The sequence below is a fragment of the Myiozetetes cayanensis genome, unplaced genomic scaffold, assembly GCF_022539395.1.
Source record: "Myiozetetes cayanensis isolate MyiCay16 unplaced genomic scaffold, myiCay2020 scf6-25, whole genome shotgun sequence".
NCBI lineage: Eukaryota > Metazoa > Chordata > Aves > Passeriformes > Tyrannidae > Myiozetetes > Myiozetetes cayanensis.
The window spans coordinates 50,102,412-50,117,003 of NW_026087853.1; the positions used below are offsets into that span (position 1 = coordinate 50,102,412).

The 14,592-nt window shown below is 37.6% G+C and overlaps 1 protein-coding gene across 1 annotated transcript in view; it reads right to left on the minus strand.

Moving 5' to 3' along the window:
- Positions 1–14,592, minus strand: part of INSC (INSC spindle orientation adaptor protein) — a 133,400-nt gene that overhangs the window by 85,070 nt on the left and 33,738 nt on the right. Inside the window, exon 2 of the mRNA XM_050335915.1 lies at positions 6,222–6,315. Within this exon, the coding sequence (XP_050191872.1) occupies positions 6,222–6,280 (59 nt within the window). The 5' untranslated portion in view covers positions 6,281–6,315. The remainder of the gene's footprint in view (positions 1–6,221; positions 6,316–14,592) is intronic.

Consider the following 14,592-nt stretch of genomic DNA (forward strand, 5'->3'; position numbering starts at 1 on the left):
CAAATTTCCTTCAGGTTAAAAGCCAAAATTCTTTTGTGACTTCTACAGTTCAACAGACAATATTTTGCAGGATAGCTCTGGGAAGTAGCATAACATGTTTCTACAGTGTGTTATACAACTAAATATACAGTGATGAAACTATCATAAGGAAAAGGTTGGGAAATATCTTGCATTCTGGCAGACTTGCAGACCCCAAAAATGCTTAAAGTACAAGTGAAATGCAATTTTTTTTGCTGCTTGCAAGCTTAAGTGCTGACCTACATTTTAATATCCTGAATATAGGAACAGAGATATTTTACCCATGGACTCAAAGGAAAAAAAAAGCTGTTGAGTTCATATTCCTTATGAATGACACCAAATGATAGCAAATCAATAGTTGCTGCTTTACTAACATCACCCTTTGGACTCAGTCAGAAAGAATGTCTGAAAATCCTTCCCAGAAGGACCATATAGATGCACAAATCTGTTTTACTACCACCATCCAAACTCCCACAAACTACTCAGCTTTCAGTTTGGTTACATGTAGAATATAAATCACTAAAATCAGAAATACTTCTTAGTAAGATGAGCTCCCTTCCTGTTACTGTAAAATTATTTGCTGAATTGTTACAGAGTAAACTGAGTGAAAGGGAAGGAATACAAAGTCATTAAATGAGACATCATTAGTGCCTTGAGCTATGCAATAACTGATTTTATTTCTTGTCACCGGAAGGTAACATTATTGCATTATTGGCAAAGCAAAGCACCTTCCTTTCTTCTGTTGTACTCTATTCCTACAGCCACTGAATTTTCAATTCCCTAGGAAGCATTCAATTGTCAAGTAGTTTTTAAAAATTCATAGGTCAGTGATTCATAGAGCCATGTAAGCATACTGAACTTGGAATTCTGAAAATTCTGAATATTACAGGTAACATGCTTTTTTTTCTCTAGAGTTTCTTACAGTCTATCTGAATGCTTTCAAAGAGCCACAACAAACAAGCTGCTGACATCATCCAAATAAAACTGATCATAGGGATTGTAGGTTTCTAACAAGCAGGGCAGGATCTATTCACACAGTAAGTAGCCTGTAAAACACAAAACCAAAATACAAATGTTGTTTTCTGTTTTGCTTGAAGTGCTTGTCATACAGGAAGTTCAGTTTTCAGACACAGATGGGAAAAGACAAATACAGAACAAGCCCTTGATTATCAGCTGCAGATACTGTAGGAGACCATGAAACAAAAAGAATTCACACAGAAGATGTCTAAAAAGTATAGGACATATACAATCACTAAACCAAAAAATCATTTAAACACTTGTACTTAAGCATGATTTTATGATTAATTATAACCCAAGCACAGTCCTAGAGTTGAAGACTTAAAAAAGTGCTATTAAAAAAAAAAAAAAAAGAAAAAGTGAGGCAAATCTTGGGAGAACAAGACATAGTAACAAATTGCAGAAGTCATGCAGATTCAAAGTAGAAAAGTAAGAACAAGTGAGATAAAAGAGAATAACCCTTATTCAGGTTAACTCACAGAAGTCAAGTTAGCTAGAAATCATTCACTTGAGGGTTTCACATCTAAGAAAATAGGTAGGTAACCTAACAGGAAATTTTGCAATGAACTGGCACACAACCAAATGCCAGAAAAACAGATAGCATCAAAACCTACAGATTCACATGGCCTACAGAATACAAGGGGCAAGACATCATTGGCTAGTTGAAAAAAAAGGCCAACCAACCTTACTTGTGCAATTCTGGTCAAGATTCACTTCCTATGATGGAATAACATAACTTCCCTGCCTTTGATTCTTAGGATTAAATTACCCATTATTTGAGAAATATTAGGCACTCCAGGGATAGAAACCAACAGGTAGATCCACTGTTTTCCTGACAGCCCCATCTGAACACATATCAAACATGTTGAAAGGCTCTTCATGTGTCTTATACCTCAACGTCAATATTTTTCAAAACATCTCTTTCCAGCAGCATAGAGTCCACATGAAGCTTTAGAAATCAAAGTAAAATGTGATGTGAATGGTCCGCTGAAATAGTCCCGTTCCTGTACGGGCAGAAATTATCTTACTTTACAAAGTGTGAGGGGGTGGTGGTGTTTTGGTTTTGCTGGTTTTGTTTTGTTTTTTAAACTCACATATTCATTACTGCGATTATTTTTGTTAAGTGGTGAGGCTTTTTTGGATGAGAAATTCAATTTTCATTATGAAAAAAAATAACCCATTATAGACTTCCATATTTGTCATTTGTCCTTATGTTCCATGAAGTTCTACAAGTCTGTCATCCTGATTTGTCAGAAAAATAAGTAGAATCAATGCAGTACAAAAATTCTGAATTTCTATTGCTTCTGTTTCAAGTCATGACTTTCAACTTTTGACAAATATCATTTGTCAAAACATCAATTAATACCAAATACAAACATATCCCTGGTCCTCATACTCAAAGTTTTGACCTTCCATAAACACCATCAAAACACCCCATTTAAATAATTAACATTGCCCCTTGCATGTATGTTAGTTTAACATCCCATTTAAATAATTAACATTACCCCTTGCTTGTATGTTAGTTTAAGTTATAACCTCCAGAATCATCTTTAATTTCTGAAGTTATAAAGATGTTTAGACAACAGATTAAAGAGAACAGCAGCGCCGCATTTCTGAAGATTAGAAAGACAAATTCTCTGCCCACTTCAAGAATAGCCCAAATTTCAAGTTCTTTCAGTAAGATTATGTCTTTCTCTGGTTTGTTTTTGTTTGCTTCATTTTGGTTTTCCTTGGTTTTGGAGTGGGGATGGGGTTGGTGATGGGTTTTTCAACCTAATTTCCATACAAGACCTTCATTTATTATTTTTAAAAAATGTCTAATTATACTGTTTCTCACAGTTGCAACACTGAACAGAACATGTAATCCAAGAAGCAAAAACATCATCCTATTTCACTTTTGGTTATGAGTACTCTCTCTTTTATTGAATGACTTCAGATTCAGCACTCCAAGTGTTGAGTTTACCATGCAATATGGAAACCATGTCCATAATGAAAAAAAACCTGTGTAGTTTACAACTTTAATTTACAGAAAACAGAAAGTTCAATGAACTTTTGTTACACGGGAAGAGGGGCAGGGATAGAACAGGTTTTATTCCAGATAGAAAAACCAAGGTAAAAGCTCACCAGAAAGATAGAAAAACAATACCAATAGAAAGATATGAGGAAAGGGTAATGGCATTTTCCAAGAGCTATACTAAAAACACCTACTTCAGAATGGGGATGTATGCATCTCTAAGGAATACTTTCACACTTCACATGCTCTAGTGAACTGGTTATCACTGATAAAAACAGATAATTTTTATGACATGTAAAATGCTTTACATAGGACTAAAGCTTTTGGATAGTAACTAGATCAGTCCTTTATAAAAGTGATCTATTGCCAGTCGTTTTCTCTCCTAAGAGAGACAAAACTATCACTAAGTTCCTAACTCACTGAAATAGAAAGGAAAGTTTCTGTAACAATAATTTGTGTTTTTCCTCAGGATACTTTTAAATACTGAATCCACAGCAGTCTAGATGTCAATTACAGAAAGTAGGTCTGCCAGTATGTTAGCAAACCATTAGCACTGTGACTCAGTACTCTAGAGACTTTCCAATACAAGCCGTAATTTCCCATAAAATCTGAGGAAAGAGTGTAAACAACAATTCATGCAGCACTGAAGTTTGGTTTAAGGCCCCAGTTCTAAATTCCTTACAAAGCCACAATAACTTCAGACTTTAATGATTGCTGTGGAAACACTTGGAGTCTGATTCCATGTGTATGTTACACTTTTCCTATGGATACAGATATTCTTGCTTGAGAATGTTTTTACCTCTGAAAGATTCTGACCTAAGCAAAAGGCAAGACACAGTTTTGGTGCTACAGAGGACTGACCCTCGGTTGAATTTGTGTTAAATTTTTGCTGTGACAGGACACAACAGCACACACTCTCAGGTTAATACAAGCGCCTTTTCTCAAACAGCAGGAGCATGAACTGAAATCCTGAGATAGGCATACATCCTGGGCTTGGATATAGGAACAATAATAAATTAATAATACTTGAATCTTCTTATTTTGAAAACTCAGTCTTTTTAAATTCCCTTTAAACAGGAGCCATATTACTCCTTTCTCTAACTCAGACAAACAACTTAATCTCATGAAAATCCCATTTCTTTGGAAAAGGTATTATGTGGAATGGGTTTTGTTGGGTTTTTTAATAACCAAGAAAAACACTTTGTACGACTCCTGAACTTTATTTATCTACCCCATACTGTGTTCTTTCTGCTTAACTCTTAGGGTAAAACCACTTTTTTTCCAGTTCTGTCCCTCTCTGTGCCTTCACCTCTCTGGCCACTGTCAACTTCAGTCTGCCCATTTGTTGCAAGGGTTTTACCTGAAATAATACTCATTGGTAAAAAAGAGGGTCTCTTTCAAAAGAGACACAAAAAATAAGAGCTTCATATTTTACTGGGGGTGGGTGAGAATATTTGTTTCTTTTTAAAAGAAGTGAATTACCCTGCTGAGTCAAGCTGTTTGTTAGAACATAATGCTCACTACAGGGGGCTTCTCCAAGTCACTTCTTGTGCTAAGATACATCTCAGTGCAGAGTCCTTGTGAGGTGGTATGGCTTTGTTCACGAAGCATGGCAGAGCTTTGCTCCCCTGAACACTGCACACAAACAGTTTTCTTCTCTGGAAGTCTCTAGCCTACAAAATTCAGTGCTTTTCAGTTCTGTGCCGCTGTTACCTTTAAGGTCATTATTCCTCCTCCACATTGCCATTTGCTAGCACAGGGAGCCTCCAACTAATTTCCCCATTTATGTATGGGCAATCCTGCCACCATCTGCCTGGATCAGCCCTTGGCCACCCACAGGGCCTCTGCCCTTGGTTTTGGTTGCAGACAGTTTTCTACTAATATAAGAGTCTTTCATTGCCCCAGTTGGCTATAACAGCTTCTTTGACTTTTGATCCAGGATTCAGCTTGTGAAACCCATTAGTTATCACCAAGAAATTAACCTGGATGTATGACACCTTATCTGACCACTTGGTTAGCCTGAGAACTTCCACAGTAAAGTTATTAGCCTGTCTTCACTACTGTCTGCATCTGAAATGATCTTCCATGGCTTCATCCCATAGAAGAAAACTAAATTAATAAGTAAAATAGGACATTTCATTGCTATTTATACTAGTCCACTCCATGTTTGACTATTCAGGATTCTAGGACTCACTTATTTCCAAAACAAGTATCCCCAAACTACATTCCTCCATATAGTGTTTCTTCTAGAAGAGAATTTATTCACACGGTCTTACTGTGATTGTGACCTTAATGGCATTATCAAAGCATCTGCTGGAAGACTCAGGTAGAGAAATACCAAATTACTGACAAAGAAACACATCACATTTTGAGACTGGATATCAGGAACCAGTTAATTATGATAAAGAATTACAGTGTGACCTGAAGAAGGAAGACTGGAAGAAAGACTGAAATTCAAAACCTTTTTATTTCTGATTTTATTCCTGCATTCAGCAGCCCCACCTTCCCTCCCTTTCCCAAAATAAAACCAAAAACACCCCAGCTATGTCACATATGAAGACTCTAGGTTATTGCATTCTTCTTTTTTTTTTCTTTTCTTGGAACACCCATTATACTAGAAGCAAAACTATGCTACTTAGATACAGCTACTAGATACCAACAGATAGATTTTTCTTTTTAATCTGTTGATTAGCAGAGTCAACAGTGTCTCCAGTCCCAACAAGGCAACACAGATTGGAGAGATTATACTCTAGCCTTCATATCATTACCATACCTCCATATCTGCATCAGAAGTCAACCAGGTTAAAAAGATTCATATTTACAGTTTTCAGAAGTATTCACAGAATGCAGCGAGTTCCAGGGAATTCAACATGACAAAGAACTGATCCAGTAAACACAATCACATCTCTACTGCAAACACAGTCAACCTTTTAAAACAATGGTTGCATTTTCACTGTCAGGATTTACCAGACTTCAGCTACACAAATTTGCAAATGCCTCAAGAAACGCATCTCAGATTTCCACATTCATTCTCAACGTTTTGTAGGAACATTACCTGTTACTGAGTTTAAAAATGAGGTTTTAAACATCCTAGGGTCCTCAAAGGAAAGTGCAGCTGCAGGCTCAGAGGCATTTAATCACTCAAATCCGGATGATAGAACGCACCACTTACCGCTGAACTGGTAATGAAAGGGGATCTAAGTGGTCCTCTCCCTTAAAAGCCATATTCATCCTCTTCTTATGTGCACTTCCCCATAGGCTGGGATCTAGAAAGAAAACAGTTATTTAGTAAACCTAGGGAACCTCAGGCCTCTTCATGCATTTTCCTACTCATCTGTAGAGATAACTCATTAAAAACAATTCAAAGGCTTCTTTTCCACAGACTACCCAACAACTCCAGCAGATAACCAAGGTCCTTAAGTACATTTCATGGCATAAGCAACATCCTGAACTTTCTGGACTATTGCGCAGGTCAGAGCCATCTAGATTGAACATATTGAGGTTTTATTTAGCCCCATTTATTTTGTATTAACTTGAACTCAAGAGAAAATCTATGGAGTATTATTGTAATTCTTCATGTTATTGGAAGGAAGATAAGACAGTGTATGCTCACGATTTCAGGATCATTTAGTGCTATATTTACAGAAATATTCTTGATGTCTAAGCTACCGAAGTATTTACCTCATCCATGTTAAACAATTTCTTTTTTTATCCATTTTTAATGCTACACACACCTCCTCCATATTTTCCCTTTATACCCACTGACCAAGAGGTGCACCCAAATATTATTTTACTAGAAAGAGAGAAGAAAGGAGGAGAGAGACTCCTCATTTTCACAAAAGGAAGGGGTGCTGTCTCCTTTCCTCTTCTTTTAATTAGCCTATCCTATTACAGATCAACGCATGTTTGAAACAAAAGCTGTAGAGGATTTATTCTACCAAAAGAAGTTAAGTCATTTGCACTCACCCACATGGCCACAGAAAACCAATGCAAAATATTTGAAGAAAGATTAATCCATGACTCATGAAGAACAAGGAGGAGATGAATTAATTTGGGTGAGGAAACAGGAACAGTGGGGAAATTATGGTTTCCTGGATGTAAAGAAAAAACTGGGATCAATGAATCTCAGTCCTAGAAAATACTTTACAGGGGAAATTACTGCTGTTTGTGTCACCAACTAAGGCAGAATGTTTTTGATGTAGCTGCTTGTGAAATTCTGCTATTTGGTTTTTGGATACATTCTGCAAGTTGAGTCAGTCAGCATTTAAGATATTTGCCACTCCAAATTGCTCTTAATTGCCACAGAGTGGTCTTCAGGATCTTTCCTAGCAAACTATCTCATTACTAATGCATGTCCTTGTGTTTTTTCCCCAAGATCTCACAAACATCGTCCTGAGTACCTCAAAGTATTACAATCAACATAATGTGTTCACATGCTCTGTCCACTATTAGCACCAGATTGCTTTGGTAATGATATGGGCGAAAAATCTGTAAAAAAAAACCCCCGAACACTAAAACAAACAAACAAACAAACAAAAAAGATAAAAATAGATAGTTTAAGTGTTACTGAATTGTCCATTTTAAAAGGATTACAGGTATTAGATAAACTGTGACTGAAAGGTCATATGCCCAAGTAGGCAAATGCTAGTATGTATTCTTCTGCTCCTAGGTACACCAAGATTTGAAAAAACTTATTATTGGTCTTTTTTATTCAAAGCATTTAGCACATGATGGAAAGATTTCACTAACAACTGTAATAAATCAGCTATCGCCGTTTATTTTCATTAGTAGAATTTTTTACCTTTTTCAAAGATATTTAAGATTACCAAAGATATATAATCATATAATCACATTTCCCAAAAATAACCAGATATCACAATTACCATTGTCTTCCTTTGGAGGAGACACCTTTAATCAAAGATGAACACGTCTGCAGAAAATCTTAATCTCTAAGATGAAGTTTTCCCTCCTGAATCTTATCATGTAAAGGACCAAGAAAATAAATCTTTCAACCTACAGAAATACAGACTTCATGGACACTAGCCATCTCTTTCTGCTCAGCGTCAGACTGGGATTTACCTTCTTATGCCACCAACACTAAATCAACAGCTTCCCTCTGGCAAGCTAAAGCTACTCCACCATTAGCTCAGCCTACCAACAATTTCTAACATACAAATCAAAGCCACCTGCTTGTACTCCATTACCTGTGATCAGTGACATAATGTACACAGACATAAATTAGATTATTGCATGTCATTGTTCCCTATAAATTAGAAACCTGACAAAAATGGAAGGTTTTATACGCTGTCTTCCCGCAAAACACACTCTTATATTATGTCTGAGAGCCTCTAAAAACATGATCAACTCCTACTTAGAGTTTACTTATGCCCCAGGAACAATAACAAAACACACAACAATATCTTAACCAGACCGTCTGGTTCAAGACTTTGATTTTTGGGATCTTTAATCCCAAGGTAATGTTGGCAGCATGAGAAAATGCTCGCTCCAAGCACCTGGCACACTGCCAGAGGACCCACAATACCCCCAAGACTACAAGAGAAGTTGGAGAACCAGTGACTGTTATGGTACAGGTTTCTGGTCCTGCTTGGAATGGCTCCACAACATGCTGGGCAATTATTGTGCTCAGTGGCAGATGTTCAGTTTTCAGTGTTCTCATTCATCTTTCTGGGTAAGACCAAGAATTGTACTTCCTAGTAAAGACTATAAGAGGATTGATGAATCCTTTTATTTAATTTATACTGCTTTTTACTCGAGTCCACAATGCAGTGTTGAGCTCTAGTCAGCACTCCTAAAAGGAATGTCCTCTCCCACAGCTGACCATGTAGATGTTATGTGTGTATACACATACACACACATTGACTAAGTATATGCATACTAAAAGGTAACATCAGTAGAATTCTGCAGGAGAGTGTTATTTCCAGTGGGTTCTGTGCCCACTGAATAGGCCCACAGTTGATCAGAGATGCTGTTTAGTTAAACCTGTACGAAAAAAAAAACCCACCACTTGTATTTTGCAATATTGGTGATTTTGGTACAAACCTGAGCAACACATTGAAATACTAAAATTGTATTTTTGGACTATTATAAAGCCCTTTATTTAACACCTTACATTGGATTTCACATAAACATATGTCTGTACACAGACTTGTATTTCAGTTGTAAATTATGACTTACAATTGCTTTGATTCTTCTGGTAGATAGCAATGTATGCTTGTGGAATTAGATGTATTCAAGGCAACTACCTCTATGTCCTGCATTTTTGTATTAACACAGGATCAGATTTTAAGATGTTATTTCCTCATGTTTACTGGATAGATGTAGATAAGCAGATCAGAAACATCCTTTCAATCCCATCTAAGACAGTCAGCCAAAAGCTTCTTTCAGAGAGCTGGGCTTCATAAGAAGACAAAGCATCACACCTGAAACAGCACGTAAGCACTATTGACAGAAAAAGCAGTGTCAGCAGAGGATGTGGCCTTCATGACCAATAAATAAATAAGCATACAAACAAATAAATAAATAAATCAAATACCACATGACCAGGAAGAGGGAATTTGCTTATATACAAGCCCCAGGCCTTGCCAGCAACTGACACAGAGAACTAAAAACAGTCTAAAAATGCTGCTAAACTAGCCCACCAATAAGTTAAAGAGTCTCATCCTGACTTATGCCAGGCTTGGCAGCACCCTTGAAAGCCGTGCAACACCTAATTAGTAGAGTGATGCAGCTGGAACCTGTTAACCCACTTGTTCCACAACAGCAGACCTCTTCTGCTTTACAAGAACTCCCTGTTGGGAGCCTCCTCTTGCTCAAGTTTGTTTAGCATTGCAGAGCATCTTCTACAGTGCCACGTGGCATTTTAACAACCTACAAAGGATGTTACTCCTGCTAGGTAAGCAAATTGTAAAATCTCCCTGTGTAAATTTCTTCTCCATCATTTAACATGTCAGGTTATCTTTAACAAGCTAGAAATTAGGAGAATTTCAGCAGTCAAGCTTCTGTTAGAAAAAAAATCCATGACCAAAACTATCATGGTAACAACATGTGAAATAGGTTTGACTCACTGTTTTCTACTACTGATGACCCTAAAGTTCTTTATCACAAAATGATGTCCTTAATAACTAAGCCCTAAAACTTCACACAATTAAATTCACATTTTTGAGCTCATTCATGCCCACCTTTGTAAAGGCTGAAATGAAAAGACAAATCCATGAACTTTCCCCACTCCCCTTCCAACCCCTAACATCATAATTTCAACACTAACAATGTCTTAAAATAAGGTCAATCAAGAGCATCATTTCTTTTTCAGAAAGAGTCAGAAATACACACATTTAGCCTTTGATTATTAATAATCATTTGAATTAGAAGAGCATGCTAGCTATAATCAATATAGTTAACCTAAGAATAAGAAGTCATTAGCTAAAAGTCATTTCAGACTAGATATCACTTGATTAATATGAACAGTTCCTGTCTGTACTAAAGTACAATCTCTGTTCTGCCAAACAGAGCCTGCCCTTACTTTACAATTCTGGGAGTCTGGGAATCATTAGTTATTATTCTCCTGTACACAGAAAAACTGTTAATGGAATGCCACAAATCAAATTAAGAGCAAAATTCTGACAGCATTTATGTGATAGGTCAGAAAGTAAATACATATATTCTGTCCTTCAGCAGCACACCCAGACTATCAGAAGTTTTTCCACACTAGCCATTTGAGGTCTCAGGATCCCATGTCATTTTGCATTGTAAGAGTCTTATATAGACATTAATTAATCACAGTAGTAAAAGCCACCTTAGAATTAAGCTGGATGTCACAAATCTAAGAAAGCATGAAACTAGGAGCAAAAATAATGAAGAGTCTTTTAAATGATGCATTACAATGTATTGTATTACCATGGGATCACATACGCAGATCTCTGTGCCACACTCCTAGAATGCCAAATTAAAACTGGGAGAGAAAGATGGGAACAGGCACTACCTATGGCACCATTCATAGCAGCTGCTCTTGCACAACCAGTAATCAAAGAGGAAGCACTGCTGAAAAGTTTATGCCTTACTCTTCAAGTACTATGTGAAGAGTAAATTCATTTTCAATTATAGAGAATTTTATTGTGTATTTCTTCCCATCTTTTCTCTCTGCTTTCTGCATAGAGAGGATCTCATTTTAAACAAGACTATCGTGGACAATACCTCTTAACATATAATAAAATGGTTTATTTTGGAAGGGACCTTAAAGATAATCTAGTTCCAGCTGCCCTGCGTTTGGGTAGGGATACCTTCCATACCTTCAGGTTTCTCAAAGCCTCATCTAATTTGTCCTTGAATATATACATGTAAAAAAATATATGTAAAACATACTTATTGACCTCTGTTTATTTAACCATATAGTATTCACTTATATTTTTATTTGTAAAAAAACCCAAACCCTCCTTTTATTATATATTAATAATAAATTTCTATTATATTAAATATTTTTAAAGTATATGTTATAATATACCTATGGGGGAGGTATATATCTATATCTCCATCTAATGTAGTTATTCTTGCAAACTGGAGTTTGTGCCACTTCTTTTGTGTTCTAGATGTTTCTCATTTTAGCCTTATTCTACTCACTTATACCTTGGAAATATCCAGCAGGTTGGAGCAGGATAAATCTTTAACTCAGTCCAAATAAGTCATCCCGAAAGTTACAGATGAGAAACATTACTGTGTAGATCCTTGAGGGTGGAAGAAAAGAAAACCTGGAATCTGAGGCCATTCCCCTGCAAACAGAGTTCAACTCCCTAAGCCACTTCCTGGCTTTAAAGCCCTCCTTGAACATGTATATAATTTTCCCTTTTTGATCACCATAAGGCAAAGCCCTGATTTTAAAGCAAGAGGTGTTGGATTGCTCATTCCATATCTTTATTTTAGTAAGTGGATCATATGGAAACGCACCAGGAAGATATGAGCAATGCAATCAGCACTTCCTGTTGCACTGGGAGGGAAAGCATAGATGCCTGTTTATCCAGGTAATCCAGCTTTCTCCAAGATTAGGAATGGAGAAGATCTATCATCACATACACTACACAAGTCCTTTTGCCAAGGCATGAATTTTCTTACAATACATCTTTAGCACATTTCCCATTTAGATCCAAAATCTCTAGAAAGATGGAGTTTATCATCAGGGACTACATTATGAAAATATTTACTGTAAGGAGATAGAAAAGGGAATAACAGATTTTATGACTTCCCTTCTCCCAATCCCCCTCAAAAATATATTAGGCAACAGGTGACTAGAATAATCATTTGGCATCTTTTTTTTCTAATCTTATCAAAGTCTCTAAAATCTCCCCTTCTGAAAGGGGCACCCCAGTTTCTATAGATGGCAATATTATGGGAACAAAGTGACTAGTGGTCATGTTTCTAGAAATTAGCATTTTAGAGGCAGTTGCACTAGAAAAGAATTACTTTTGAAGTTCAGGAACTGAATAATAGGTGTCAAGTTTGTGCACCCTGAAGCCATATTTTATCTTTAATGCAATGCAGAATAATCACCATATAGAAGTGCTTATTGGTTCTCAGAAAGCAGTAATGCATGTTGACACCATAAAATTCTGAGGGGTCCAACTCATTGGCATTTACACTTTCCTTGCTTTCTGACAAATGATATCGGGCTTTCCTATTTCCTTAAATCAAGCAGCCTCTTCAACATCACCTGCACCCACACCAGTCTTAATCAAAAACAACAGGGGCACCCCTGTTCCCGGTCACTTGGGTTCAAAGATATTTCCAAAGAGAAACAGATAAAACAGGCTTTCACCCTCTGGTTTGCAGACCAGCTCTTTTCACTGTGGATTGCTCTCAGCCATGGCAGTTCCTGCACCTCTGACCTCTATGTGGCACCAGAGCTTTCCCTTCCAAGATGCCCAGCTGCCATCAGGCTGAAGAACAGCTTCTTTCTGTCTCTTCCTTCCCCCAGCTCCACGTCCCCAAGGCTAGACACAATGCAGAAATCAAGGGCACACCAGCTGTAAAATCAGCACCTCCCGGACACGGCTCTGAGAGCCCCCACTCTGCCTACAAAGGGAGTCCCCACCTCAGGGTTCCAGACAGCCCGAGATGAGCACAAGACCAGCAGCAGAATCCAGCCCAGAGCCCACACCAGGGCAGGGGAGGGGTCTGCAGCCCCAGGGCTGACCTAAAGAGGGGTCTGTAGCCTCCATATGGTGGGGGGTGAACTGAGAGGAAATCACTGTTGGTATCACCTCAACCTTCCACAACTCCCTGAAAGTAAGGGCAGCTGAGGCCAGAACTGGGGCTCCCCAACACTTCCCTCCCTGCCATGGGCAGGGACACCTTTTACTAGACCAAAGCCCCATTCAACCTGGCCTTATCCACAACTTCTCTGGGCAACCTGTTCTAGTGCCTCACCACCCTCACAGTAAAGAATTTCTTCCTAATATCCAATCTAAACCTACTCTCAATCTAAAGACATCACCCCTTATCCTATCACTGCATGCCTTTATAAAAAGTCCCTTCCAGCTTTCCTGTATGTCTCTTTAGGTACTGGAAGGCTGTTCAAAGGTCCCCCCAGAGCCTTCTCTTCTCCAGGCTGAACAATCATAATTCTCTCAGATTTTCCTCATGGGAGAGGTGTTTCATCCCTCTAATCACCTTTGTGGCCCTCCTCTGGACTCACTCCAACAGGACTGTGTCCTTCCTGTGCTGGGCATCTCAGTCTGGTGTTAGAGATCCAGGTTTTGTGTTGATTGGCAGTAAATTTATTCAAGTGAAACTCCCCTGCTTTGGTCTCATTTACCCTGACACCATAGATTTTATCTTATCTCCTCAACAGCAGACAGGATCTTGTGTCCCAGTATCCATGTGGAGAAATCAGAAATAAAAGAGCTGCTATTTCAACCAGCCATTGTGTAGAGTACAAAGGAAAACAGAAGGAGATTTTTTCACCTTAGGTTGTGTAAATGTTCTATTGTACAAGTGTGGACCATGCTGCTCATAAGACATGCCTCTAGAAAATCATAATTTTCTGTTATTAGCACGAGTCTTACAAATGTAACGAAATTGCAACCAAGATTCATTATTTCTCTGACAAACACACAAAAATTTCAAAAGCTTCTTAGAATTAGAAGATAATAAAAAATCCTTTTCCTGTTGAAGCAGGAAATAGAGAAACAATTAAGTGATTTATCCAAAGTTAAATATGATGCAAGTACAAATTGAAACAAAACATTCCAGCGTTCAATACTGTAAACAAGTACATAGAGAAGATAACACTGTATTTAACAACTTCAGAGGTAAAAGAACAAGGACCTACACAAAGAACTCACTGCAAGGAAACATGGCAATAATATATTTGCACATCTCTGTGTACAATCCATTTTCTGTAATGAAAAGATTTCATCTTAATATCCATTCCAGTTAGTCAGGCAGTTAGTCAGACAGGGAGTCTGAAAGACATTTTTATTTACATTGATATTCCTCTAAAGAAAAAAAAAAACCACAACCAAAAAAACCCTGAC